This window comes from Bos indicus, chromosome 16, assembly GCF_029378745.1.
Source record: "Bos indicus isolate NIAB-ARS_2022 breed Sahiwal x Tharparkar chromosome 16, NIAB-ARS_B.indTharparkar_mat_pri_1.0, whole genome shotgun sequence".
Lineage (NCBI taxonomy): Eukaryota > Metazoa > Chordata > Mammalia > Artiodactyla > Bovidae > Bos > Bos indicus.
In genome coordinates, this window is record NC_091775.1 from 57,374,797 (window position 1) to 57,402,695 (window position 27,899).

At 44.8% G+C, this 27,899-nt stretch overlaps 1 protein-coding gene across 2 annotated transcripts in view; it reads right to left on the minus strand.

The window, feature by feature from the left end:
* Positions 1 to 27,899, minus strand: part of TNR (tenascin R) — a 494,238-nt gene that overhangs the window by 37,556 nt on the left and 428,783 nt on the right. For both annotated transcript variants that reach the window (XM_070768479.1, XM_019976964.2), the window contains 9 exons: positions 17,953 to 18,042; positions 16,649 to 16,912; positions 15,541 to 15,810; positions 14,238 to 14,357; positions 12,940 to 13,086; positions 9,775 to 9,894; positions 5,702 to 5,845; positions 4,914 to 5,044; positions 3,909 to 4,041 (listed from right to left, as the gene is read on the minus strand). In XM_070768479.1, coding sequence (XP_070624580.1) covers positions 3,909 to 4,041; positions 4,914 to 5,044; positions 5,702 to 5,845; positions 9,775 to 9,894; positions 12,940 to 13,086; positions 14,238 to 14,357; positions 15,541 to 15,810; positions 16,649 to 16,912; positions 17,953 to 18,042 — 1,419 coding nt within the window. The remainder of the gene's footprint in view (positions 1 to 3,908; positions 4,042 to 4,913; positions 5,045 to 5,701; positions 5,846 to 9,774; positions 9,895 to 12,939; positions 13,087 to 14,237; positions 14,358 to 15,540; positions 15,811 to 16,648; positions 16,913 to 17,952; positions 18,043 to 27,899) is intronic.

The window sequence follows — 27,899 nt, forward strand, 5'->3', positions numbered from 1 at the left end:
CATGGGGTTTCCCAGGCAAGAACACTGGAGTGGGTTAGAATACTGGAGTGGGTTGCCATTTGATAACTAATAAGAACTAACAATAATAGCACAGGGAACTCTACTCAATATTCTGTAATGACCTCTACGGGAAAAGAATCTAAGAGTAGATATATGTGTATGTATAAATGATTTGCTTTGCGGAAACTAACACAACATTGTAAATCAACTGCACTCCAATAAAAATTAATTAAAAATATTATCAAACCTTTATGGTCACTGTGTCCTTTGTGTTTGCATTTTGTTCAGAGCCTGTTGTTATGTAAACAATAAAATTTACTGTGTCAGTTGCTTTGAATCTTAAAAAAAGTATTGACATGCAAATGACTCTGTAAGCTCTGTGTAATTCATTTGAGGAAATCTGCATGTGAGGTGGCCGAAAGAGCCTGCAATCAGAGAGACACGTGCATCATACTCTGTATGCAGTCCCTCTTTGCATGGGCTGTCCCGGTAAAGGGTATTAAAAATCTTCTCCCCCTACAGCTTCTCATCAGAAACCCCTCTTCCCAGGCTCTGCACCTGGGGTTTAACTGCTCCTCTCAACCCCCATTTATTACGTCTGCGATGTGCCCAGCTTTGTGCGAGGTGATGTCTCGTGCATTGCTTCTGTCCCTGGATTGTCACTATGCCACTGGTCATTTCAGTGGGTTTGGGATGCATCAGTGATTGAGATTTAAATTTGAGCTTTCCAGGGAAACTCTGTGAAAACTTCTAGACATAGACCCCTCTTTGCCATGAACCACTGTAGTTGTAGTGGTAAGTCCGTCTCTGGTTCCCCAAACTGCATGGAACAACTTGGGTAGTAATCACACTGCTGTTACAGGCAAGTGGGCTCTTCAGTGCTCTCCTTTTCACGGGGGTTACTGGTCATGCTGCGGGGGCTCAGTGTCAACTGAAGTCTCACAAAAAGAACAAACACCTAAATACATCTTGATGGTCCCCCTGTGCTGTCCACGGAACAAAGCCACTACCCTGGGCTCCGTCCCAGATTTCCACAAATTGTCAACCCTCTGTTTACTGGACCTTACTGGGCCCCCAGCTGGATTTGGGATTCTAGACTCAAACTATTGCACACCCTTTGGGGGTGACTTCATCTAACAGAGGCCAGCGGAGGGCTCGGAATCTGGCATGCTGTTACAATCCAGGCGGATATGGAGCAAGGCACAGCTGCAAGATACTACAGAAACCCCAGGCATATTGTCATCCTGCCCACCACCACTAGCTGTGGTGTTACTAGGATGGGAATTGAAAGCTCATACTACACTGAGCAAGCAGTGAAACCCATGCATTTGGGGAATGAAATGAGTAGTTTAGACATAATAAATATGCAGATCAGGGGCTTTGTTTATGTTTCTGTCATCTGTGTCCTTTTTAGGGGAAGGAAAATTTTAATTCAGTGAAAAGCTCCAATCCCTGGGTCTTGGGTGGTGGCTTGAGAAGGGAAACCCTGGAGGACCTTTTAATTAACCTGTGAATGTGCAGGGAAGGGCTTGAGAAAGATGGTGACACCTTGGTTCTGAGGTGAGACACCTCTAGAAAGTCATGGAGCTTGAGCTTACTTGACTTCAGCCCTATAAAAGAGATCAAGTGTCCTCCAAATTCTACTTGTCAAAGACCCGTCTTGGATACATGTCTTCATTGAGTGACCAAAGTTTATTTTTATGTTTTAATTAAAAATCGTTTTTCTGATTATCATGCTCATTGTCAACACTTTGAAAGATATTGAAAAGTATAAAAAGGAAGGAAAAGGGAGACTCAGTCATAATTTCACTACTGTACGGAATCACTAGTGACATTTGGGTGTATTTGAGCCAGTGCCCTGCTTTGTCTATGGGGTCGCACAGAGTCGGACACGACTGAAGCGACTTAGCAGCAGCAGTGGGGGAGGCGGAGAAGGCAATGGCAACCCACTCTAGTACACGTGCCTGGAAAATCCCATGGGAGGAGCCTGGTAGGCTGCAGTCCATGGGGTCATTACGAGTCAGACACGACTGAGTGACTTCACTTTCACTTTTCACTTTCATGCATTGGAGAAGGAAATGGCAACCCACTCCTGTGTTCTTGCCTGGAGAATCCCAGAGACAGGGGAGCCTTGTGGGCTGCCATCTATGGGGTAGCACAGAGTCGGACACAACTGAAGCGACTTAGCAGCAGCAGCAGCAGCAGCAGTGGGGGAGGCACCTGGGTAGATGGGTGACTTTCTGTCACCTCTCTCCAGTGATAGGAGGATGGGCTCTGGGGGTGGACAGGAATCCAGTCACCCTGGTGCTCTGAGATGACAACAGAAGTGTGTCTACAGATAATGAACATGGCTTCACTTGCCCTGCTGGCTCAGATGATAAAGAATCAGTCTGCCAATGCAGGAGCTGCAAGAGCTATGGTTTTGATCCCTGGGTCAGCAAGATCCCCTGGAGAAGGAAATGGCAACCCACTCCAGTATTCTTGCCTGGAGAATCCCGTGGACAGAGGAGCCTGGTGGGCTACCGTCCATGGGTTTGCAAAGAGTTGGACACGACTGAGCAACTAACAGTACACTTGCCCCACATGGCGTACAGCCACCCTCCTCTAAATATGGGGTGGGGAGAGGATACAGTCTGGACAGGGCAGCACCACGTTACAGATGGCAGAGAGGCACCTTGGAAAGTGGCGGGAAGGGTTGTTAACACAGACCACAGAGCTAGCACACCTGGGGTCAATCCAGCTGTCCTACCTGAGAGCTATGGGGTCTTGGGTGAGTTACCTCATCTCTCTTTGGCCCCGTTTCCATATCTGTAAATAAGGATACTAGAACATACCTCATAGACTGCCATGGGGATTAAGTTAGAATACATAATACTGTTGTAACAGTGCCTGTCAAACAGCCCTCAAATATCAGGTGTTAGTTTATTTCCTGTTGTACACATTAGACCAACCTTACCCCTTAAGGTGGGGTTCCCTGGTGACTCAGACAGTAATGATTCTGCCTGCGATGCAGGAGACTCAGGTTCTATCCCTGGATCAGGACGATCCCCTGGAGAAGGGAATGGCAACCCACTCCAGTCTTCCTGCCTGGAGAATTCCATGGACAGAGGAGTGTGTAGACTGCAGTCCATGGGGTCGCAAAGAGTCAGACATGACTGAATGACTAACAATTTCACTTCACTTTTCACCCTTTAAGGGTATTTCCAGTATCTTCTTCTGATATTGGGTTAGCCAAAAAGTTCATTTGGGTTTTTCTGTACAATTAGATGGAAAAACCTGAAGAAACTTTATGACCAACCCAATACTTAGATGAAGGAAGGCAGAAGGAATGCTGGATTTAGAAGTGGAAGACCTTGGTTCAAGTTCTGACCCAGAACTTACTACCATGTAAGTCATTTGATTTCCAGGCACCTAAGTTTCATCATCTGAGGTGAATGGGGATAATAACACCCTTCTCACCAGTTGTTGTAAAAGAATGGGTTGAGACCATAGAAATGCAGAAGTGCTTTGTGGATGGAGAACTGCAGACTTCATACTGGGGCTTTATTTGTGGGACTTTTACAGGCAGCAGAGGCAGGAAGGAGGGAAGGACAAACCGTGCTGGAAAAGCCCTTGCAGAAAATCTGCACAGGAGCCTGCTCTCTTACTTGGTGCACTTAGTTGGTGCAGGAGGACCAGGAATTTGTGTTGCTGGTTCCTATGGTTGCCTTGGTAGTGAAAGGTTCCTGACAGGGCCATGGCAGTTGGGGAAGGCAGGAGTAGGGGAAAATAATTATTTTTCTTTGCAAGAAGAGGCAATTGAGCTTCTCTGGTGGGCTCCTCCCTGGCCAAGTCTCAGCAGAGGCTGCTGAGGAGCCAAATGCCATGCAGGGGAGGAGGAGATGGCAGGGTGGAGGTACCTCTCTCACCTGTGACAAAGGCAGTGGAAGTGATGCTGCTCCGCTCCGTGTCCTGGGCCGCCTGCAGGAGCACCGTGTAGTCTGTGCTCTCCGACAGACCTTCCAGTCGGATCCACGTGTCCTCTGCATCCACAATCAGCTCCTGCAGGATGAACCAGGGGAGGGAAGTGGAGGTTGGTGAGCAGAGGGCTCACCATGGAGGAGAGCAGGGAAGGGGAAGTCCAGACCCCGTGGTCAGTATTACAGTGACCATTTTTATTCTCTCATCCCACATCACGTAAGGAGAAGATGTTCCAATAAGCAGAGAGAACATGTTCTATGTGGGACTGAGGCCTGCTCCCCTCCCATGGATGCACACTGGACAAGCTTAGCTGTGGGTTATTGAACTCTGTGGTTTTCAGATCACACGGGGTCTCCTGGAGGTGTGACGAAGGGGGAACTTAGGCCTCCCTCTTCCACACCCGCAGACTAGCTCTACTGAAACCTATTCTGTATATTTGGTTTCTGTATAAGATTTCACATTGTAAAAAAAAAAGGATTCCACTGTTAACAAACATTTGACAACCAGTGCTATAGGTAGCCTGTTTCAACTGTCCACCTAAAACATAAATTTGTGATGTCTTTGCTGTGGGCTGTATAGATGGAGCCTTTATTGTGCTTATCGAGAGGCACATGAGACTGTCGAATGTGGTATCCAGCTCATGTTTGCATGGCCCTGTTACCGAAAATTCATTCCAATACCATGTACTTATTAATTGGCTTGGAAGCTGGTATTGGCAGCATCAACCACAACTGAGTGAAGTTGCAGGGTAGATGCCCCTATTACCTAGAGAAGAAACTGAGACTCAGAGAGGTTGAGTGTTTTGCCTCAACTTGCACAGAGAGTAAGAGTAGAGGCAAGACTAACACAAATGTCTGGCTTGCAGATGAGTGCTCTTTCCTCAACAGCCTGCTATGTATCCGTAACGGCAAACCTAGCTTACTCCCTGTGGGTTGCTTCCAGAAAAATCTCACCTTGCGGCTTCCATCAGTGGATTTGTAGGTCAAGATGTAGTTTTCAATCTCTGCTCTGGGAGGCTGCCAGGAGATCAGGGCACTTTGTCTGGTGACTTCACTAGCTGTCAGATTTGCAGGGGCATCCAGGACTGCAAAGAAGAGAAAATGTGAGGAGTGGGCACCCCTCCAGCTCCTCCATCTTTGATGCCAGGCATGTGGACCAATTTGTCCACCTATGGGATCTCTGGGCTGCTCACATGGTGACCCCAGTTCTCACTTGGACAGGAGCATAAAGGACACTCCTGGGCAGAAGGTAATCATTCAGCATCACGATCATCCCTGAAGCTATTCCCTCTTCCCTCACCTGGTCCTCTGGGCCTGGATGTGGCATCGTCCAATCTGAAATCATGACCTTGTTAATCCTGCACGTCTGTGAGTTCACTCTTGAATTTACATCATTCCCACAAGTATACTTTTGTCTACTGTTCTCCTGGCCATGACTGCACCTGGCAATTCTCTCCCAGATAATAAGCCCTTTAGTATCCATCAGACTTTAATGGGCCAGATGCATTCCCAATACCAGCCTCTCTTGACCTGGTTCTACTGCTCTCAGCCAGACTCAGGAAGAGAGTTGCAGCCCACTTTCACTGGCGTTTGGGCTGCAGTTAACTAAAATAATACCTCGTAACTGCATTGTCCAAAACCTATAGAGTCTAATCTAGTCTAGCCCTTGGAAACTGATCATTTTCAGGATCCATAAAGGCCTCCCGGGATATTGACATGGAGCTGACCACTCAAGTACTCACGGGTAGAGAAGTTGGTACTGACGGTACCACTGGTGAGAGGCCCGCTGGTGGCATACATGGTGACCGTGTAGTGGGTCCTAGGAAGCAGGTCAACAAGCTGGAATTCCTCACTGTCTCCATCAACCAGGATGGTCTCTCCAGCAACTAAAATCAGATGGATATGGATAAGGATTGAACAAGACTATTCAACTTAGGAAAGACTTATCCAGTCCAACGATACTCCTTAAAAAAAAATGCACTATTAGAGTATTTTGGAAAAAGTCCTCTAGAGGTTATTTAACTTGGCATTATATTCCATACAAAGCTCCCCTCTCATCTTATTTTTCATCATAATTGAGAGATTATTTGGAGGCCAAATAGTCTTTCATATAACATCTATTTGGGTCTCTGGAGTTAGAATAAACCAAATCTGTTGTTTCATGACCCCTTCCTGCCCTTCACTCTTCCTAATCAGGTTTTCTCTCCTCTAGACTAAGAGCATTCAGCCCAACCCCCATTACATGTATGAAAGTGAAAGAAAGTGAAGTCTCTTAGTCATGTCCAACTCTTTTTGACCCCATGGACTGTAGCCTGCCAGGCTCCTCCGTCCGTGGGATTTTCCAGGCAAGAATACTGGAGTGCGTTGCCATTGCCTTCTCCAGAGGATCTTATGAGATGATTCTAAAACTGTCACATTCCTGGCCACCTTTCTCTAAACAAGGAATGGTTTATCAGTGTCGCTGCTGAAATGCAAAACTCAGAAGAGAATCGAGAATGATAATTGAGATGAGCTGACAATGAAAGAAATAGGGTAAGACTCTGCTTTTATTTGTGCCAAGTATGTATATTAATCCTGGTCCTAGGGTGGAAAATTCTGAAAGAGATGGGAATACCAGACCGCCTGATCTGCCTCTTGAGAAATTTGTATGCAGGTCAGGAAGCAACACTTAGAACCGGACATGGAACAACAGACTGGTTCCAAATAGGAAAAGGAGTTCGTCAAGGCTGTATATTGTCACCCTGTTTATTTAACTTATATGCAGAGTACATCATGAGAAACGCTGGACTGGAAGAAACACAAACTGGAATCAAGATCACTGGGAGAAATATCAATAACCTCAGATATGCAGATGACAGCACCCTTATGGCAGAAAGTGAAGAGGAACTGAAAAGCCTCTTGATGAAAGTGAAAGTGGAGGGTGAAAAAGTTGGCTTAAAGCTCAACATTCAGAAAACGAAGACCATGGCATCTGGTCCCACCACTTCATGGGAAATAGATGGGGAAACAGTGGAAACAGTGTCAGACTTTATTTTTCTGGGCTCCAAAATCACTACAGATGGTGACTGCAGCCATGAAATTAAAAGACGCTTACTCCTTGGAAGTAAAGTTATGACCAACCTAGATAGCATATTCAAAAGCAGAGACATTACTTTGCCAACAAAGGTTCGTCTAGTCAAGGCTATGGTTTTTCCTGTGGTCATGTATGGATGTGAGAGTTGGACTGTGAAGAAGGCTGAGCGCCGAAGAATTGATGCTTTTGAACTGTGGTGTTGGAGAAGACTCTTGAGAGTCCCTTGGACTGCAAGGAGATCCAACCAGTCCATTCTGAAGGAGATCAGCCCTGGGATTTCTTTGGAAGGAATGATGCTAAAGCTGAAACTCCAGTACTTTGGCCACCTCATGCAAAGAGTTGACTCATTGGAAAAGACTCTGATGCTGGGAGGGATTGGGGTCAGGAGGAGAAGGGGATGCCAGAGGATGAGATGACTGGGTGGCATCACTGACTCGATGGACGTGAGTCTGAGTGAACTCTGGGAGTTGGTGATGGACAGGGAGGCCTGGCGTGCTGCGATTCATGGGGTCGCAAAGAGTCGGACATGACTGAGCGGCTGATCTGATCTGAGGATATTGTTATCATAGGTTGAGATTAAAAATCATCAAAGATCATGTTTATTACCCCCTCCCAACCTTACCTTGTGTAGTTGATTTTTTGCACCCATGGGAAGGGATTTGCATTCATTTCTACTGCATTTTTCCTTGTTGACTAAGTGTGGGGCTACCGTTTCAGTTTACTAAAATATATCTGAATTTGGATTCTAATGATCACAGTTTTGTTTGAAACATAAATTTCGTATTCATATCTTTTCTATATTCATTCAAGCTGTTGATAAAACTGTTCATTAGATCAAGGCCAAGCCTCTTATTGTGTCTTGAGAATACTTCTGAGTCATTCAGCATTTAATAGAGTTTACTGGGCACTTCTCCAAACAATGGCAGGGCTGAAGTTTCCATTTTTTGTGGTCTAATGACATAGAAAAGCATGCAAACAAGTTAAAATATAAACTAGGCTTTTGAAAGAGCTCATATAATGGCTCTAGCTTTTTAATATCCTCCTTTACCACATGGTGCCAACAGTTAGTGCTCCAGCCACATCTATGGCAGTTCCTGAGACTCTCCAAGCTTTCTCTCTAAATGCACCACAGGCTGCTCTTTTTCTTGGAATTCACGTCTTTCTCCTATTCTCTTTTTCTTTTTCTCTTTTTCTCAGATCTAAGATCTGCCTTCTTTCTTCCCCTCCACACCCTCACTCCAAATCATAGTGGCCCATCAGGTGTGGCAGACTGGTGTTTTGTATTTGCTCACATCATGTATTTGCCCACATACTTGTCTGCATCTTTACTAGAAGTGAATTCTTCAAAGATAAGAACTCGTGTTTTGCTTTGAATCATTGTAGTCTCAGAGAGTGCATGGCACTTTGGAGGAAAAGCAAAAGTAGCTGTTGAATGAATGGAAATTGCTATGGTGGAACTCTGTGCTTCATATCCGTGAGCAGGTGCACCTAACTGCCTTAAGGGAATAATGAGAGCTTTGATCTAGGAGATTGTGTTGGAACTGAGACTTAAAGGATGAGTTTAGTAGGTAGATAAGTGGGGAAAGAGTTTCCTGGTACAGGAAAGAACATGTGCAAATGCATGTTGGCTTGAGAAGGCAGGTGAGAATTTAGAAATGCAGGGTCATAATGTGTAGGGAGGGGCGGTAGGGTTGACGTGGCTTGCGCATGCACATAGCAGGGTTAGGATGTATCCACAGTAATGATGTTCATTCTCTGGGGAGGGTAAGTCATTCAGTCAGCTATGTAACTCCAAATGTGATCCATCTTGCAGTTTTCCATCTAAATGGGAGGTGGGCCTTCTAATGCCTTGCTGAGATACTGATGTGCTAGCAGATTTTCTAGTGAAAAAAAGGGGGGCAAAAAGTGGTTTGGGCAAAACTCATACTTTGTGAACCTGTGCTGGTATGTAGTAATCATTAATTCCTTTCCAATTTATTTAATAGTCTGTTTTGGTTTCTTTCCCAAGCTTTGACAATCAGTTTACTTTGCAGCTTACAGAATTAACTTAATCTGTCATTTTTGAAAATCAAGACATCTGCCTGCCTTCTGTCTTCTGGTATCTTTGTTCTCTGGATTCCTGCCTATAACCCACAATGTTCTGTGAGTACATGTATAATTTAGGCAGATAAATAATTTCCTAGGCCTAGACACTTGAACTACTCAAAAGCATTCTGCTTTGGGCTTCTCTATTCAACTTCAAATAGCATTAAGGTGAGTAAGTATGGCAAAGAAGACATTAAAACTCAAGATCTCATGTTGGCTCAACCTTTGGGGTTAGATATCGGTAGAGAAGATCAAAGCGACAGAAGAATTTAGTAGTTCTGAATCCTCTGTCACCTGTTATCATGGATGGTCCTTTAGTGTTTTCCTCACGTCGTAAAATATCTAGAAAAGTCAGCTTTCTTGCCCATAGCATTCTGGGGCAAGTTCTGAGTTTTGTCTTTCAAGTGCTACTTCTGTTTCTGTATTGGTTACATGCCCTTTTTGTACTTTTTAGATTTAACTTTCTCAACTCCCATAGTTGATACAGTTCACAGAGTTTGGGGGCTATCTTGAGGGCTTTATGGTGAAATTAAAGCAGGGAAATTTCTAATTTTCTTTCAGATTAAAAAGATTTTTAAAAAAAAATTTTCATACTAGTCTTCAGCCCCAATCCCCACCATTCCCACCTGCCTAATGCAATGACCTGCAGACACCCACCTGCAAAGTGGGTGAGAACAATGACATAGTTCTCTACTTCGCTCATGGGCGCCTTCCACTGCAGCAGGGCTTCGGTTGGGGTGATGTTGGTAGCAGTCAGGTCTGCAGGATTGTCCATGGCTGAAACAACATGGGAAAATACCAGGGAGAGGTAAGAGGAACTGCAGGATGGAAGAGGAGAGAACTGTCTCCTGTGGTTTCACCTAGAATGCATGTCTGCTGCTGTGTGACACAAAATAATGGAGTGAGTGAAGACCTCTTTTCTTTCTCCCCTTCTGATTCCATCAGCCCCTTCCTCTTCTCCCATTTCTCCTTCCTCTCAAGCACCCAGCACTCCCTTAATTACTCTCAGATCTTTTAAAAAATCGATTCATTAACTTCTTCTGTGCAGAGCAGTCGGGTATTATGGGGGAGTCCAAGGTATGACTCTTGTGCTTTAGACATTTAAACCTAGATAGAGAAACTTAAGAACATATCAAAACTGTTATATTTTTGTAGCTGATGAGCTAATATGCTTCCCAGGCTCTTTTTACTTGCATAAATGTTGATAGAAGGGGCATGCCATGTGAAACAGTCTCTGTTGAAGAACTGCAGGAAGTGTGGTGGGAGTTCCCTGAAGTCAGGGAGTAACCCCAGCACCTAGAACTTAGACGTTGCTCAGTAAATACTTGTGGAATGAGGAATGGGACTCAAGTTGGCTTTAAAGTCATATCTGCTCATTGAATGCTTGCTTTGCTACTCACAAGGCTGACTCTGTACTGAGTCCTGGGCTCTTTTTTGGCATAGAGAGTCAAGGGACTTGGTCCAGGCTTAAAGCCAGGAGTGCCTGTTGAGGAACAGAGTTTGTTCATCATAGCACCATATTCTTATTCTCTCTCGCCCATGTGATTTAGTTGCTTCAGTGGTGTCTGACTCTTTGCGACACTATGGACTGTAGCCCACCAGACTCCTCTGTCCATGGGATTCTCCAGGCAAGAATACTGGAGTGGGTGGTCATTTCCTTCTCCAAGGGACCTTTCCAACCCAGGGATCGAAGCCTCATCTCTTAAACTGCAGGTGGATTCTTTACTGCTCCTGTTCCCTGCCTCATTTCCTTACTGTACCTCTCTTTCATAAAGTTGGGATTTATCTTAGAAATGCAGGTTATTACAGTAGTTTAGGTATCAGCTCAACCTATGTGTCATGTAATTTAATTTTGGGGACCCAGATATACTATTGATCTCTCCCTCTTCTCTAACTGAAGGCTCTTATTGCTTGTCTATGTCCTTTATTTCAAAGAAACAACCATTTACAATTTTAACATCTGAATTGTGTCTATAATCTATGCCTTGAACAAGGTCTTCAAATGCAACCTTCCAAAAAGAAATAAAGAAGAAAAATCTTAAGAGACTACATTTAGCTTGACCTCTCTGAGACCTACCAGGAGACCTTGAGGAGTAATCAGTCAAAAGTTATAAAATCATAGACCTCACACTAAAGCAACAGCAACAGCAAAAGAACAAAATAAAACATTTCTGTGAGTAATCTAGTTGTTGGGAGTTGCTGAAATAGCTCTGCCTGAACTTGAAGAAGGGAAGCTGGGTCGGTGCATTACTGAATATATGCTTTAGAGATACTTGCTTATGACCAATGGAGAAGGAAATGGCAACCCACTCCAGTACTCTTGCCTGGAGAATCCCATGGATGGAAGAGCCTGGTAGGCTGCAGTCCACGGAGTTGCAAGGTGTCAGACAAAACTGAGCAACTTCACTTTCACTTTTCACTTTCATGCATTGGAGAAGGAAATGGCAAACCACTCCTGCCTGGAGAATCCCAGGGACGGGGGAGCCTGGTGGGCTGCCATCTAAAAGGGGTCGCACAGAGTCAGATACGACTGAAGCAACTTAGCAGCAGCAGCTTATGACCAAGAACCCAAGGAGTGAGTTTTTGACCTAAGTTGTTCTCTTATACTTTTGGGTTTGGAGGCTCGTGAAGTCCATTTTATTGTCCTCACTGAGAAAAACCCTAATTTCTTTAATGTGAATTTCTAAGACTTAGAGAAATGGACGAGGAGGGCTTCTTTATACTCACTGGGCATCCCTTCAGGTCAACATGTGTTGATACTTTAATGGTCATAGACATCTTGATAGGAAGGGTAAGACTGAACCAAAAACATGGCTGTGCTATATGTAGTCACAGGCATGGAAGGACAGTAGGGAAGATGGGAACATCCTATGATGTCCTCAGGCGAATAATTTTTTGAGTTTCTGAAGGAATATTTCTTTGGCCATGGCCTTAGAGATGCTCCTTCTGGGCTGGTGAGCGAATCTACAAGAGCAGTGAGGAATTCCAAGTTGCTCTCATTCATGAAGTACCGTTCATTCCCTGAGGGAAGTAAACAGCCTCAGGAAATCCAGGTGTTCTCTTAATGAGGCAAGCTGGATGTCTTCTTATGTGCTGGGTCAGTGCACTCCTGAATATATGCTTCAATATACAGGAACTATATTGTCACTGATAGTTGCGTCTGGGGTTGGAACCGAAAGCTTTCACTGTTCCCTCTCATGTTTTCTGTGGAAAACCTGTCTAGTTCTACATGATGAGCTGGCTGAGGAGTCGGAAAAGAAGAGCAGGTAGGGTCTGTCAGAGCCCTGTTCTCAAGCCCATCATTTTTTCCAGAGAAAAGCACCTCCTTCCTCCTCCCTGGATGATAAAGCAAAAGCAAATGTAGTTACTTGGTGGTTCTGGTCATGTAGAATGAGGGGTTTCATGATTCTAAGGGTCGTTACTGGAATAACAGACCCCTTTTGTTTTTTCTCTAAGGTAAAGCTTCCCTGTCAGAGTCTTTTAAAAAATTAGATGGGATGAATCACATGTCTGTTCTGGAATTCACTTCTGTCATGAGTCTTTGGAGGGTTACTTTTCATATTGGAAATGCCATGAAAATGTCTGACCTAAACCAGTAAGACTCTTAGAGGGTGACTCTCTAAACTCCTAGTGTTACAGAGGCACTCCAAGGGAGGAACTTTGCAAACTGCTTCAAATTGTGAGTCCAAGGAACAACCTGGAGGGCAACCTCCCATCCCCAACCCAGAACCAGTGTCCTATGAGTTAGCCAGGATAACTTCTGTTGGTCCCAGGTCCTCAGCTGGGGTCCCACCTTGTCCCCTCACGGGGAGGCGTGCCCACCTGTGTGCACAAGAGTGCAGATCCGCTCACTCTCCTCCCTGCCCCGAACACTGTTGAGGCTGATTTCATATTCTGTAGCTGGGTACAGCTTGGTGATGGTGAATTCTGTCACCGTGTTGGGCACCACTGAGCTGTCCAGTCGTCCCACTAAGAAAGAGCAGAAGCCACAGGTCAAGTTCCATGGATCTCACATCAATGCAGCTCATGATACAGGATCTCCCAGGGGCACCTTGTCATGCAGCCTCGATAGATGAGCACAAGGGTCAGCACCCAGTTGGGAGAGAGGGGGCTGGGAATGTTGGACTTTGAAGATACCTTGCATGCTGATCCCACTCCCATACTGTATAGGATCCCAGGAACAAAGTGGGGGGGGGGGGGCGACTATTTATTAGGTGGTTTTCTAACAAGCTGGTCTTCAAGTAGTATAGAAAGCATGGCTGCAGACCGGCCCATGCAGCCCAGAGATCCGGTAGTCTGGAAAATTATGCCCCCAGCTCACTGGAAGTAAGCGTACCCTCTACTTCCTTAATAATTCCACATGCAGCAGCAAGAGCTGGCAGGATGCAAGTGAGGTCTGGCCCTGTTTCTTCTGACTCATAACTTGGATGGAGCAGCAGTAACAGGACCACCATCACTGTAGTTTCCTCCATATGACTCTGTGGTATCTTCAGGCATCCCCCAGGGGTTTTAGTCTTGGACTTTAATTCTCTCAGTCGTGTCCAACTCTTTGCAACTTCCCTGGTGGCTAAGACGGTAAAGCGTCTGCCTGCAATGTGGGAGACGTGGGTTTGATCCCTGGGTCGGGAAGATCCCTGGAGAAGGAAATGGTAACCCACTCCAGTATCCTTGCCTGGAGAATCCCATGGACGGAGGAGCCTGGTAGGCTACATACAGTCCACGGGGGCCGCAAAGAGTAAGACACAATTGAGCTACTTCACTTTCACTTTAATTCTCTCAGAGAAGTGAGTGTGACCTTGGCTCTTGGCAGATTCTTTTAGAGTTCTTTGTTTCTCACTACGCTGTCTGGATAGTGGTGACTGATTATCATGGTTCACTCTACCTGTAAAGGGCCTGCTTCCTGTGTGAATATAATCAAGCCTTTTGTGGGAGGAGCTGGTATGTTCTGGGTTCCTTGGCTACTCCTCATTACCCACTCTCATTCTGATGCAGTGTGCTACAGAGAGGAGGAAATTACAGGCAGGGGGGTGATATCCCCTGGGATATGCTAATTCTGCCATAATAGTCTTCATCCAGTTCCAAATTCTATTCATCTTTGAGAAATCAAGTAACTTTATTACCTTGTGTTGGCCGATAGGATACTCGGTAGTAATCAAAAGATGCAACAGGAGGGCTCCAGGAGACCATAACTGAGTCCTTGGTCACATTGCTAATTGTGATGTCTTTGGGAGGATCAATTCCTACAAGGATGGTCGTGGGGAAAAGACAGAAAGCATAATATGAGAAACAATTTCCTATTTTTGGTTTTATGTGGACCAAGAGCTATTGGTGTTCCAGAGGCAATCAAGACCTTACACTTTATACTAAGGAAACCTTAAAACCATGATCAGGCTGAAGTCTCACTTGAAACCTCATAGATATGGCCAGAGCCATGCACCTAGAGAGTATTTTAACAACATGAAATCAAGCTGTCAAGGTCTATGCCTCTGTAGCGACTCTTACCTATCTGAAGGCCAATGGGAAAATATCCTTCAAGTTTGTTGTTTTGTTTTGAACTAGGAATAATGGTCATTTTCTTTGGGGCAGCTTCTTTTGAACAAACCCAACTCTCTCTCTCTCTCTCTCTCTCTTTTTTGTATCAACCACCTTTGGTCAATTTGGAAAAATTGCTATTGACTGTACAGGGATTTCAGAGTGCAAGTCCAGAACAAATCCACTTTCCTAAACTGTTTTTTTTATTTATACTGTATGCTCTATTTATTTTTTTTTTTAGTACTAGCAGGTTACATGGCCAAAACCAGCTGAGTGTTTAATCCACTTCTTCATTTCTTGTAAGTATATAAGAAATCACCCAAACAGACGTCCTCACCCACATCACACTCATATTTGTGACTGTATGTAAGAAGGATGAGATGCAAGTGATTCAGTGCATCTCAGAGTAGCTGTGTTTTTCAGACAACATGCAGATCAACCTGATTCTCAGAGTACCAGGTCCCTATATGGTTGCATGCCAGTCTCATATGATTCTGGGGAAACATCATTCACAAATTGAACTGACTGGGCAGTCAAGAGATAGCTCTCCAGAAGAGGAACAGATGTCTCCTCACTGTAGAAGGGTCTCCTCTTGGACACTAGCTCTCTCCAGAGTTTTCTTCTAAGTTGATAGAAGGAGGACCTCTGGATCAATGCATTAAAGCCCTGGCCTCCTTAAGACATCAAGTCCATCCTATCTTCTAAGTGGAAGCTTCCTATCTTATACATTTTGTGCAGCCCTGGAAGAGGTGACTGTTTAAGAACAACTCATAGACCCTCTCTGGATAAACAAGGTGGTCCCCTACTCCTTGGGTGTTTCTCTTTGTAAATTTCATAAAGGTTACCATGGGAATCCCCATTATCACCTGCTGCCAAGTCCTCCAGCCCCACCTGTGGTGATGGAGCCCACGATGGGCTCAGAGGTCACTGTGCCATGGACTGCCACCAGATTCACAATGTACTCGGTAGCTGGCTGCAGGCCCATCAGGACAGCATGCCTCTTGGTGGCATCCAGGGAGACCTCCATCATTTCTTCCTCTTCATCCCGTGGGCTGTAGTTGAGAATGAGTCTGTCTGCCGGAGGGGATGGGTCACTCCAGGTGATGTTCACGCTGGAGGAGGTCACGTGAGAAAAGTGCAAATGGGAGATGGGGCGGAAGCCTGAAAACAGAGGAAATGAATGGTTCTGGAATCCACATAAAGTGGTGGGACCACTGGGGTAAAGGAGATATCTGACCAAAGAGGTCTGCTTTCCCTGCTAGTAAGGACTTACACCTGCACTTGTTAACCACCACGCTGCTATCTCATCCACTCTCCTTTCTCCAAGCCAGATACTGTAAAATGAATGCCCTCAGCAGCATAAAAACAGCATCACCTCTGTGAATTATTCATAATACTGATGGAGGATTTAAAACTTATATCCTGGAAGGAATTGAACACGATCCCATGGATCCTCTGAATGCCCACTGACTTAGTGAAGGCAGAAAATGAACGGAATTAACTACTCTGACCAGCCTATAGGAAACCGGACATAATTTCAGGCGTGCAGGTAGCCTTGTTCATCTCTCCCCTTCGCCTCCAGCCATTCTCTCTTAGGCTTCCCAGATGACTCAATGGTAAAGAGTCTGCCTGCCAATGCAGGAGACACACAGGAGATACAGGTTCAGTCCTTGGGTTGGAAAGATCCCCTGGGGTAGGAAATGGCAACCAACTCCAATATTTTTGCCTGTAAAATTTCATGAACAGAGGAGCCTGTTGGGCTACAATTCATGGGTTTGTAAAGAGTCAGACACAACTGAGTGACTAAGCACACACATACACATTCTTTCTTGAGGTATTTATTAATTTCTTCTCTGTCTCTTCTTTCTCTACCTTTCTCTAGAATTCTTCCTTTCTCTAGAGGCAACGGGGTTTTGGAAGAGTGGGTGGCCTAGATGATCTTCTCATCCTAAGATCCACTGATCCCTGAACCCAGCTGAGATTTCTGCTACCCGGGTACCTGTGAAGGCATCCACAGTGGACTCCAGGCTCTGCTGCCGGCCCCTCTCAGCTGTGATTGAAATGATGTACTCTGCCCCGGGCTCTAGATCTGTCAGTGTATACGAGGTCCTGTCCTTGGGCACAGTGACTTCAGAGGCGATCCCAGAGGACGGGGTAAAGGTAATTCGGTAGTGGTCAATGGGGCCGCTGGCCTTGGTCCAGATGAGGGAGATGGAGGTTTCCGAGGAGGCTGTCACCATGAGGTCTCGAGGACTGTCGAGTTCTGTGGATCAAAATAACCAGCCTATTTTACGTAAGTTCCACACGAGGGCCAGTATTTATTAGAATTAGGCCCCCAGTGGATTTCTAAGCTATCAGCAGGTCTGCTGACCATGAAGATTGGCTTGTCATTGCTGACACTAATCTCACACTTTGTTAAGCACCTTCCCTTTGAAAGATGTCTAGGGGCTTGGCATATAGATGAATAATCTGCAGGAAGGCATAAGTAACTCAAGACACTCACCTGTGGGACAAAGCTGGCTGCTGATTTTTAAGCTCTCCATTTTCTCCCAGCCATTCTCAGTAAGCCAACCAGGGCAAAACAGGTGTCACAAGCAAGTACAGATATGCTGCTCCTGGCAACCCTGACTACCTCTGTTCCTGCTGCCATTCTGACCGACCTGGCCACAGGTGTGTAGGCAATAAGATCTGAGGACTCCTGGGGACCCATGTCTTGAGGTTCTCTAGAGAGGTTGTCTATGCTCGACAACCTTGGGACAGGGATTGGTTCAGACCAGCCCAGCCCAGGCTGCTACCAGTTACTAAAGTGACTTTGGAATTTGCCTGGGATTTGAAACCAAAATTGTTGGATCCAGAATAGCAAGAATCTCAGTGGACTTCTCCTTTCTCCAAGCTCAAATGGATTGTTTCCAAGTCTAGACCTTCAGCCTGTGGCCTTTCTGAAGGTTCTGTCCTATGGGGTGAGAAGTATCACATTCTGCCTGCTGTGAGATGATTTAGAAGGAAATATGACTTGCTACAACACTGGCTTTTATGGGGTTTTACACCTCTGCTCTGCATAGCAGTGGGCAGCCCTTCAGACCATTGGGTGCCAAGTGTGCAGAGAGGGTGGGACTCCATCCTGCATGTCAGATGCCAGAGGGTAGGCACAGGGAATCAAAGAGCTACAGGTAGACGGTGTTCCTAGGCCAATAATCCTCACCCAGGGACCTGTTCGCTAGGGGGAATTGCCATCTGACCAGTCCTTGATGGCCCTCAGGTCAGAGTGTCCTGGTCTCTTTCCACACCAGTCTTCCTACTCACCAGTCCTGGCATTCATGGTGGCTGGTACGCTTTGCTGTGAGTTCATGATGGCAGATATTCCAATTCCATACTCAGTGCCAGGCACCAGATCTGTTGGTAGATGCAGAAACAAATGTTATCCCACGTATGTCAGGGATGGGGAAGGCTGAATTGGGATGGGGTGGAGCAAATGACCTTAAGATCCTGTTCAGATCTCGTGTTTAATTCCCTCCTAATTTTATCCATTTGCATTGCATGTGCGCACAGTCATGTCTGACTCCTTGTGACCCCATGGACTTAGCTTGCCAGGATCCTCTGTCCATACAATTTTCCGGGCAAGGATACTGGAGTGGGTTACCATTTCCTCATTTTACCTATTAGGAAATCCTAATTTCACCACATAGGAAATCCACACCAAGTCAAGAGGATGAACTGGTCAGTGTAGAGCTTCCTTTTTGCTGCCGGTCTCCTTGGGAGGGCAGTGGTGCTATCCTGGTCAGTGACATTCAGAACTGTGCTCTGCTGTGGAAGTCTTCTTGAGGCACTTAGAGTCTCAGGTTGGCTACAACTGGTGAGATTTCTTGCTTACACTGCATTGGGGAAGTGTGTAATTGAGGACCGTATGGACATAAGCCTGTAAAGCATTTGTTGAACGTTGTGGATGAAGAACAAGCTGCACCTATTATAGACAGGGACTGAGGCCGTATGGATGCCATATGTCTGCATCCTTTCTGGGGAGCAACTGTAGATGCACTGTCTCACTGAGCTCAAGGCTGTAGGGTCTTTAATGTAAGGGGATGTAGTGCCCTGTAGTAGCTACCAAGGGCACTTCAATGTGAGGATGACTTCTGGGGGACCCTAGGGAGCTGGAGAAAATGGAAAAAAACTTCCCAACTATCAAGGGAAATTCTTTAGGGTTCAATACAAAGGATCACTGGGGATCTCCTAGAATATCTAGAATTATCTGGGGTGTCTCCCTATCCTCTTACCCACATTCATTTTCAGTTCAACCAGTTTGACAGATATATTACTTTCCTATTTATGTTGCAGCAAATTACCACAGTTTAGTGGTTCAAAACAATACATCTATTATTTTACAGTTCAGGAGTTTGGCAGGGCAGTATTCTTTCTGGAGACTCTAGGAAAGAATTTATTTCTTTACCATTTCTAGCTTCTACAGGTCGCCGGCATCCCTTGGCTTGTGGTCTCATAATCCATCTTGAAAGTCAGAGGTATAACATTTTTTCAAATCTGTTTTTTTCTCTGAGCTCTTCTTCCATGATTCCATCTTCTACTCTGATCTCTCTGAATCCTTTTAAAAAGGATCCTTGAGATTACACTGGTCTTGATTAGCATGGGATAGTCTTCCCATCTTAAGATTCTTAACCTAATTACATCTATAACTTCCTTTTGTCAGTGTAAGACGACATAGTCACACATTCCAGGGATTACAATGCAGACATCTTTGGGGGCCTTTATTCTAGCACCAAACTAGCATCAAACTCACCCTCATTAATTAAGACTGAAATTGTAAAAAAAATACAACAAGATCAAATCATCATCTGTGGGTCCCTTGTTGTCAGTCTGAATCCTTTTGGGTATCTCTTTGTGTAGGCTCAACTAGAACCAAGATTGATGATCATGCTGTTCTGCATTTATATAATAACACTTGTTCTTTTCAAACTACCTGTTTTTTGAAAAAAAATTTTTTTTATAGGAATACAGTTGCTTTACAGTGTTGTATTAGTTTTTGTGTACAGCAAAGTGAATCAGCTATACATGTACATATATTCCATCTTTTTTGGATTTCCTTCCCATTTAGGTTCCTCAGTGCTCTGGTGATCTGACTGTGTTTTGACCTTTACCACAACCTCATGAGGAATGTGAGATGGGGAGTCTTTTCCCCATCTGCATTAGTTCCCCTCATGACCTAGTCATCTCCCAAAGGCTCCATCTCCTAATATCATCACGCTGGAATGAGGATTACAATAGATGAATTCTGGGGGGACACAAACATTTTGGGCTTCCCTGGTGGCTCAGTCAGTAAAGAATCCGCCTGCAATGTGGGAGACCTGGGTGGCTGCCACGACAAAGGATCACAAACTTGGTGGCTTAAAACAACAGAAATGTATTCTCTCCCAGTTCTGGTGTCTAGAGGGCCAAAATCAAGGTGTGGGTAGACCCATGCTCCTTCCAAAGGCTTTAAACAGGGAGTATTCTTGGCTCTTCCTAACTTCCAGTAGCTGCTGGGAATGCTTAGTAGCTGCTGGGAATGCTTGGTGGTATGCCTTGGCTTCCAGCTGCAGCACTCCAGTCTCCATCTCTGTTGGCCCATGGTGTCTTCGTCTGCTTAGGCTGCAATGGGCTGGTGACTCAAACAACAAACATGTGTTTCTCACAGTTATGGAGGCTAAGAAGTTCAAGATCAAGGCACCAGCAGATTTGATGTCTGGTGAGCTCCTGCTTCCTGGTTCATAGACCATCTTCTCACTGTGTTCTCATACAGCAAAAAACCAAGAAAACTCTCTGAGGTCTCTTTTACGAGATCACTAGTCCCATTCGTGAGGACTCTACCCTCATGACCTAGTCATCTCTCAAAGGCTCCTTCTTCTAATACCATCACACTGGAATGTGGCGGGGACACAAACATTTCAGACTTCCCTGGTGGCTCAGGTGGTAAAGAATCTGTCTGTAATGTGGGAGACCTGGGGTCAGTCCCTGGGTCGGGAAGATCCTCTGGAGGAGGCCATGGCAACCCACTTCAGTCTTCTTGCCTGGAGAATCCCATGGTCAGAGGAGCCTGGCGGGCTACAGTCCAAAGGGTCACAAAAGAGTCGGACATGACTGAGCGACTAAGCGCACACACAAGCCAAAGAGTAAGTCTGCAACCAGCTGGAGATGACCCTTGGCTTCTGGCCTCAGGGGTCAGGGTTTTTAGGACTGAATGCCTTACTCTTCCCTTCAGTTCCTCCCCTCCCCAGAGCAGTTGTGATCTCCCAGGAGCCTTGAAGGAAGAGGGACGATTTTGACAGGAAATGCATCAAGCAACCCTTCCTTAACAAGGGCTTGGTTTCAGGAAGGTGAATGATGTGTGGGAGCCAGAGGGTTCTGCACTGCCTCCTCAGTGTCATTTTAGTACAGCCTGTGCAGTGAGCCCCTCCATGCCCAGGTAAGGCAGAACCTACCAGGCCTTACTGACCAGGCTCTCAGGTCAGAAAGTGTTAGAATCAGCCCCTTTCTTCCTCTTCTCAAACCCGCTCCAGTCAGTTCCTTACCTTTAGTTCTTTCTTTCTCTAAAGTGTCAACATTGGGACTTCCTTAGTGGTCCATTGGTTAAGAATTGCCTTCCAATGCAGGAGATGTGGGTTCGATCCCTGGTTGGGGAACTAAGATTCCACATGTCAATGGGGAACTAAGCCTGTGAGTCACAGCTACTGAGCCCACACACTCCAGAGCCTGCGCACTGCCGACAGAAGATCCCACGTGAAGCAGCAGAGATCCTGCATGCTACAACTGAGACCTGGCTCAGTCAAACATAAAAAATGAACAAATACTAAAAAAAATAAAGTGTCAACACTGGTGGAGGTGAACTTTGAGGTCTGCTGGACATTAATATTTAGGTTCTGCCACTTTCTATTAGGTTGGTTCAAATGTAATTGTGGGGGTTTTGGACTGTAAATTTTAAATCACTGTAACTCATTTCAAACACATCTTGATTAATCAAAATAGGAACCATTACAATTAACACAGTTTTGCCAATGAGAAATAAGCTTGCTTATTCCTATAGTGTAAAAATCCATGCTTCGGAATTTAACAAACTCTTGGAAAGCATTTTCTGTCTCCTGGTGGTTGTGGAAGTGTTTTCCCTGAAAAAAGTTGTCCACATGCTTGAAGAAGTGGTAGATGGTTGGCAAGTAGTGACATGAATATGGTGGATGAGGCAAAACTTTGTAGCCCAATTTGTCCAACTTTTGAAGCGTTGGTTGTGTGGCCTGCGGTTGGGCATTGTTGTGGAGAAGAACTGGGCACTTTCTGTTGACCAGTGCCAGCTGCAGGCATTGTAGTTTTTGGTGCATCTCATTGATTTGCTGAGCATACTTCTCAGATGTAATGGTTTCCCTGGGATTCAGAATTGAATCCCACTGTAGTGGATCAGACGGGCAGTAGACTACCAAACAGTGGCCATGACCTTTCATTGGTGCTTTCAAGTTTTGCTCTGGGAAGTGCTTTAGAACTGCTTAGTCCAACCACTGAGCTGGTCATTGTCAGTTGTCATATAAAATCCACTTTTCATCACACATCACAATCCGATCAAGTAATGGTTTCTTGTTGCACAGAATAAGAGAAGATGACACTTCCAAATGACATTTTTTTTTTAACTTTTGGTCAGCTCACAAGGCATCCACTTATTGAACTTTTTCACCTTTTCAGTTTGTTTCAAATGTTGAACGACCATAAAATGGTCGATGTTGAGTTCTCCAGCAACTTCTCACATAGTTGTAAGAGGGTCAGCTTTGATGATTGCTCTCAATTGCTGTCAACTTCTGATGGCCAGCCACTATGCTCCTCATCTTCAAGGCTCTCATCTTTTTTGCAAAACTTCTTGAACCACCACTGCACTGTACGTTCATTAGCAGTTCCTGAGCCAAATGGGTTGTTGATTTGGAAGTTATCTCTGTTGCTTTACAACCCGTTTTGAACTCAAATAAGAAAATCACTCAAATTTGATTTTTGTCTAATATCACTTCCATAGTCTAAAATACATATAAAATACACAGCAAGTAATGTCATTAGCAAAAAACCTAAAGTGAGAAATATGCATTAAAATGATGTATAACATAACCACATTTATTTAAGAATGTATTCCAATATTGAATGGCAAAGTCCAACAGTGCAAAACCTCAATACTTTTGCGCCGACCAAACATACGTGTGTAACTCTGATTCCTTCGTATCTTTGAGCTTTATTCTCTGTAAAATGGTAAGAGTAATAGTGTCTATCTCAGAGGGTCCTGGAGATTAAATGAGCCAATGTAGAGAAAGCACAGTACCTGGTGCATCGTAAGAGTAGCCCATAGCATTATTACCTGGCTCAGAGAACTATTCCAGAATTTGGAGTCATTTTTTGGTGTGCCCCAGACAGATACAGGTTGGTCCTTGGCACACCTGTTGTCAGTTTGCTGAAGCTTAGCCCACTGATGAAACCAGGGATTTAGGGAGTCCAGGTGTCAGCAAGGAGCTGGCCCCTGGCTGGGCTGGTACCTGTCACTGGATTGAGTTGGGCTATTGCAACACCCCCAGATCTGTTCAAAGCACATATTTATCTCCACCAGTATGTTCGCAAGTCCCAGGTACATACTTGGCTGGAGAAATTAGATTACCTTTGGGACATAAACTACTCTCAGACAACTGATTGAGACCTTCAATTGCCTATAATGAAGTAGAAATTTTCCGACGTAGATGAAGGGTGACAGATTGAGGAAGGAAGACAGAAATTATATGTTGCCAAACGGATCCAACATGTACCGTTTTCATCTGAGTTTCTTATTTATGAAGCTTAAATGAAATGTTCAATAATTTACAACGGAATCATCTTCTCCCAGAAAAGTGTAGAGTAGAATTTAAAGTGCTCTTTTTCCAAGCTTTCTGTCTAGGGGATGGGGAAATGGGACTCGCTTATAGGTTCCTGCCTGCTGCTTTTCTTTGATTTTCAGCAGCTTTCTTCCTGTGCTGCAAGTGAATTGTTGCTCTTTGCCAGCAGGTAAAATACACTTTCTGCTGGAAAAGGAAATGCATACCCAAGGCATAGCAGGTACACTTATATATCAGCACTTGGAAGACTCCTAGGGATTTCTCACTTTTTAAAGACCCCATTGCTGTCTATCAATGCTCCCTTTATCTTTCTGTCCAACTCCTGCAAGTAGTAGCATATGAATGGCTCTGCTCTCTTTTTAACACTAGCTCAGAAAATTCATCCCATGGGAAACCACCACTCTTCCATCTCTTATAGAACTTCATTGGTTCAACTCAGGGGATGACACTTCCCTCAACTCTTTCCCTGCATATCCATTCTTCTTTGAACACTCAAAGCACACAGTTCATGCACTCAGCAAACATGACTGATGGTCTCCTTTGTGCTGGGCACAGGGTTGTGTACTTGATACAAGGGTGAGCTGAATGGAATCACCCTTGTCCTTAAAGAGATACAAAGAAATCTGTACTGAAAAGGATATTCATTACTTATTGAGCACCCATATATACCTTGAATATATCACTGGAAGGACTGATGCCGAACCTGAAGCTCCAATACTTTGGTCACCTGATGCAAAGAGCTGACTCATTGGAAAAGACCCTGATGCTGGGAAAGGTTGAAGGAGAGAAGAAGGGGAGGACAGAGGATGAAATGGTTGGATGGCATCATGGACTCAACAGAGTTTAACTCAATGAGTTTAAGCAAACTCCAGGAGATAGTAAAGGACAGAGAAGCCTGGTGCACTGCAGTCCATGGGGTCTCAAAGAGTTGGATATGACTTAGTGACTGAATAACAAGAATATACCAAGTACTGAGCTGCAGGCACTGGGTAATCTACAAGAATAATAAAAAAGAAAGAGAGGGAATAAAGGAGGGATAAAAATCAAGAGAACTTTGAGTGCCTGGTAGCCAAGAGGTCCATTATTGATTGACTAGTTTCTTAGAGATTCATACACGATATCTTATTTTCCACTCTGCTGGGAGGGCATTACTTATGGGTAAACAGAGGACTGGAGAAGTCCATTTCTCAAACCAAGGTCACAATGGTAATACGCAATGAAACAGGGTTTGGAATCCAGGTTCATTGTTCTTTCTGATACATCACTGCATGGTCCCTAAGAGTCTTACAGGCTGGGAGAGGAAAATGGAGTAAGCAAATTGGAATTTGAAGGTGATTTGGTACCACTCCATGGGAAGCTAACTAAGAAAACAATTTCAGAGTGGGGATGAAATCAGCATGGGCTGGGCTGGAGTAGCCAGAGAAGACTTTTCTAGAGAAGGGACTTGAATTGAATCTTGAAAGCTAGCCAAGATTAGGAAAGGTTGAGGGGTGGAGATATGGAATTCTCCAGTGGGCAGGATGGGACATGGTGAACAGGAAGAGATTAATTAGAGCCAGAGAGCAACTAGCTCTAATTGTGAGCTCAATGAGCCCAACTAGCTCAATGAGCAGATTCTCACCTGCACTGCAAGGACCGTGGGTGGGTGATAAAGGCAGGATGACTCACTTCCCTCTGTCTAGGAGGCCTGTTCTTCATGCTTCCTGCTGCTGGCAGGAAAGTAGTGGGAGAAGGAGGCCCAAGAAACTGAGATTGCTGTGTCTTGCCAGCAAAAGCATGAATAAGACTCCTGGGGTCTGCAGGCTTGGTTAGGTTCACATGGGCATTCAGAAATATGGAACCTTTCCATCTCTAAATCCCTGGGTTCATCTCCAGAATATCTGTGAAGTTCAAGCCTACCAAACTGGGGTTGGGGATTTAGTTCGCTGAAGCATCACTACAAACAAAGCTAATGGAGGTGATGGAATTCCAGTTGAGCTATTTCAAATCCTAAAAGATGATGCTGTGAAAGTGCTGCACTCATTATGCCAGCAAATTTGGAAAACTCAGCAGTGGCCACAGGAAAAGGTCAATTTTCATTCCAATCTTAAAGAAAGGCAATGCCAAAGAATGCTCAAACTACCACACAATTGCACTTATCTCACACGCTAGCAAAGTAATGCTCAAAATTCTCCAAGCCAGGCTTCAACAGTACGTGAACTGTGAACTTCCAGATGTTTAAATTGGATTTAGAAAAGGCAGAGGAACCAGAGATCAAATTGACAACATCAGTTAGATCATCAAAAAAGCAAGAGAATACCAGAAAAACATCTATTTCTGCTTTAGTGACTATGCCAAAGCCTTTGACTGTGTGGGTCACAACAAACTATGGAAAATTCTTAAAGAGATGGGAATACTAGACCACCTGACCTGCCTCCTGAGAAATCTGTATGTAGGTCAAGGAGCAACAGTTAGAACTGGACATGGTACAACAGACTGGTTCCAAATCGGGAAAGGAGTACGTCAAGGCTGTATATTGTCACTCTGCTTATTTAATTTATATGCAGAGTACATCATGAGAAATGCTGGGCTGGATGAAGCACAAGCTGGAATCAAGATTGCCAGGAGAAATATCAATAACCTCAGATATGCAGATGACACCACCCTTATGGCAGAAAGTGAAGAAGAACTCAAGAGCCTCTTGATGAAAGAGGAGAGTGAAAAAGTTGGCTTAAAGCTCAACATTCAGAAAACTAAGATCATGGCATCTGGTCCCATCACTTCATGGCAAATAGATGGGGAAACAATGGAAACAGTGAGAGACTATTTTTTTGGGCTCCAAAGTCACTGCAGATGGTGACTGCAACCATGAAATTAAAAGATGCTTGCTTCTTGGAGGAAAAGCTATCATCAACCTAGACAGCATATTAAAAAGCAGAGACATTACTTTGCCAACAAACGTCTGTCTAGTCAAAGCTATGGTTTTTCCAGTAGTCATGTATGGATGTGAGAGTTGGACTATAAAGAAAGCTGAGTGCCTAAGAATTGATGCTTCTGAACTGTGGTGTTGGAGAAGACTCTTGAGAGCCTTTGCACTGCAAGGAGATCCAACCAGTCCATCCTAAAGGAAATCAGTCCTGAATATTCATTGGAAGGACTGATGCTGAAGTTGAAACTGCAATACTTTGGCCGCCTGATGTGAAGAACTGACTCATTTGAAAAGACCCGGATGCTGGGAAAGATTGGGGGCAGGAGGAGAAGGGGACGACAAAGGATGAGATGGTTGGATGGCATCACCGACTCTATGGACAGACATGAGTCTGAGTAAGCTCTGGGAGTTGGTGATGGACAGGGTAGCCTGGTGTGCTGCAGTCCATGAGGTCGCAAAGAGTCTGACATGACTGAGGGACTGAACTGAACTGAGTGCATTAAAAGATGTCTGCCTTTGGACTTCCCTGGTGGTCCAGTGGTTAGGAATCCGCCTGCCAATACAGGGGATGCGGGTTTGATCCCTGACCCGGGAAGATCCAACATGCCCCGGGTACCACAACTACTGAAATAGCACCACTAAGCCCGTGTGCCACAACTACTGAAGCCCACGCACCTAGAGCAGGTGCTCCCACCAAGAGAAGCCACCACAGTGGGAAGCCTGCGTGCTGCAGCTCGAGAGTAGCCCCCTCACTGCAACGAGAGAAAGCCTGCACACAGCAACAAAGACCCAGTGCAGTAAAAAGTAAATAAATGTTAAAAATCAAAACCTTTAAAGGAAAAGAAAGACATCTGCCTTTAAAGGGAGGGGCAAACCAGGGACCCTCCCCAGGGAGTTCGCAGTTACTCTCTTAGTTTTCCTAACAACCATGCTGCTATGTTGTTATTGTTAGTTTTCTTGTTAGTCTCCTTACTATACTCTTAGGTCTTTGTGTCAAGCGACTTGATTTTTTTTTTTAATATTTTAATTCAGTATGTAGTATAGTGAAAAAAGGTATAATGCGTAGAAGCAGCATGGGAGGGGCAACAGTGATGCTGGGAAGACTTCTATGAGAGAATATCTGAGCTGAGTTTGAATGATCAGGTGATATTTGGTTGGGGAAAGGGCATTGCAGGCTGAGGGAATAACACAGGCAAATGTGTATCTGGTAAAAGAATTCATGAAAACCAAGGACCCAATATAGGGCTTCTCACAGGGAAATCTCCAGCAGGGGATTTCATAGATGGTTTCACGGATGGGGGGATATTTGGAGACAGAGGATCTTCTGGGAACCCCTGAAATCATGCCAGGTAGGCAACAATCTACTTTTTGCTGTTCTGGGCCTAACCTCTCAGGCTTCCCCCTTCTGATCTTGTTGAGGGGAATGGTAGATGCTTCTCCAGGGTTCCCTGAATGAGAAAGGCTTTGGA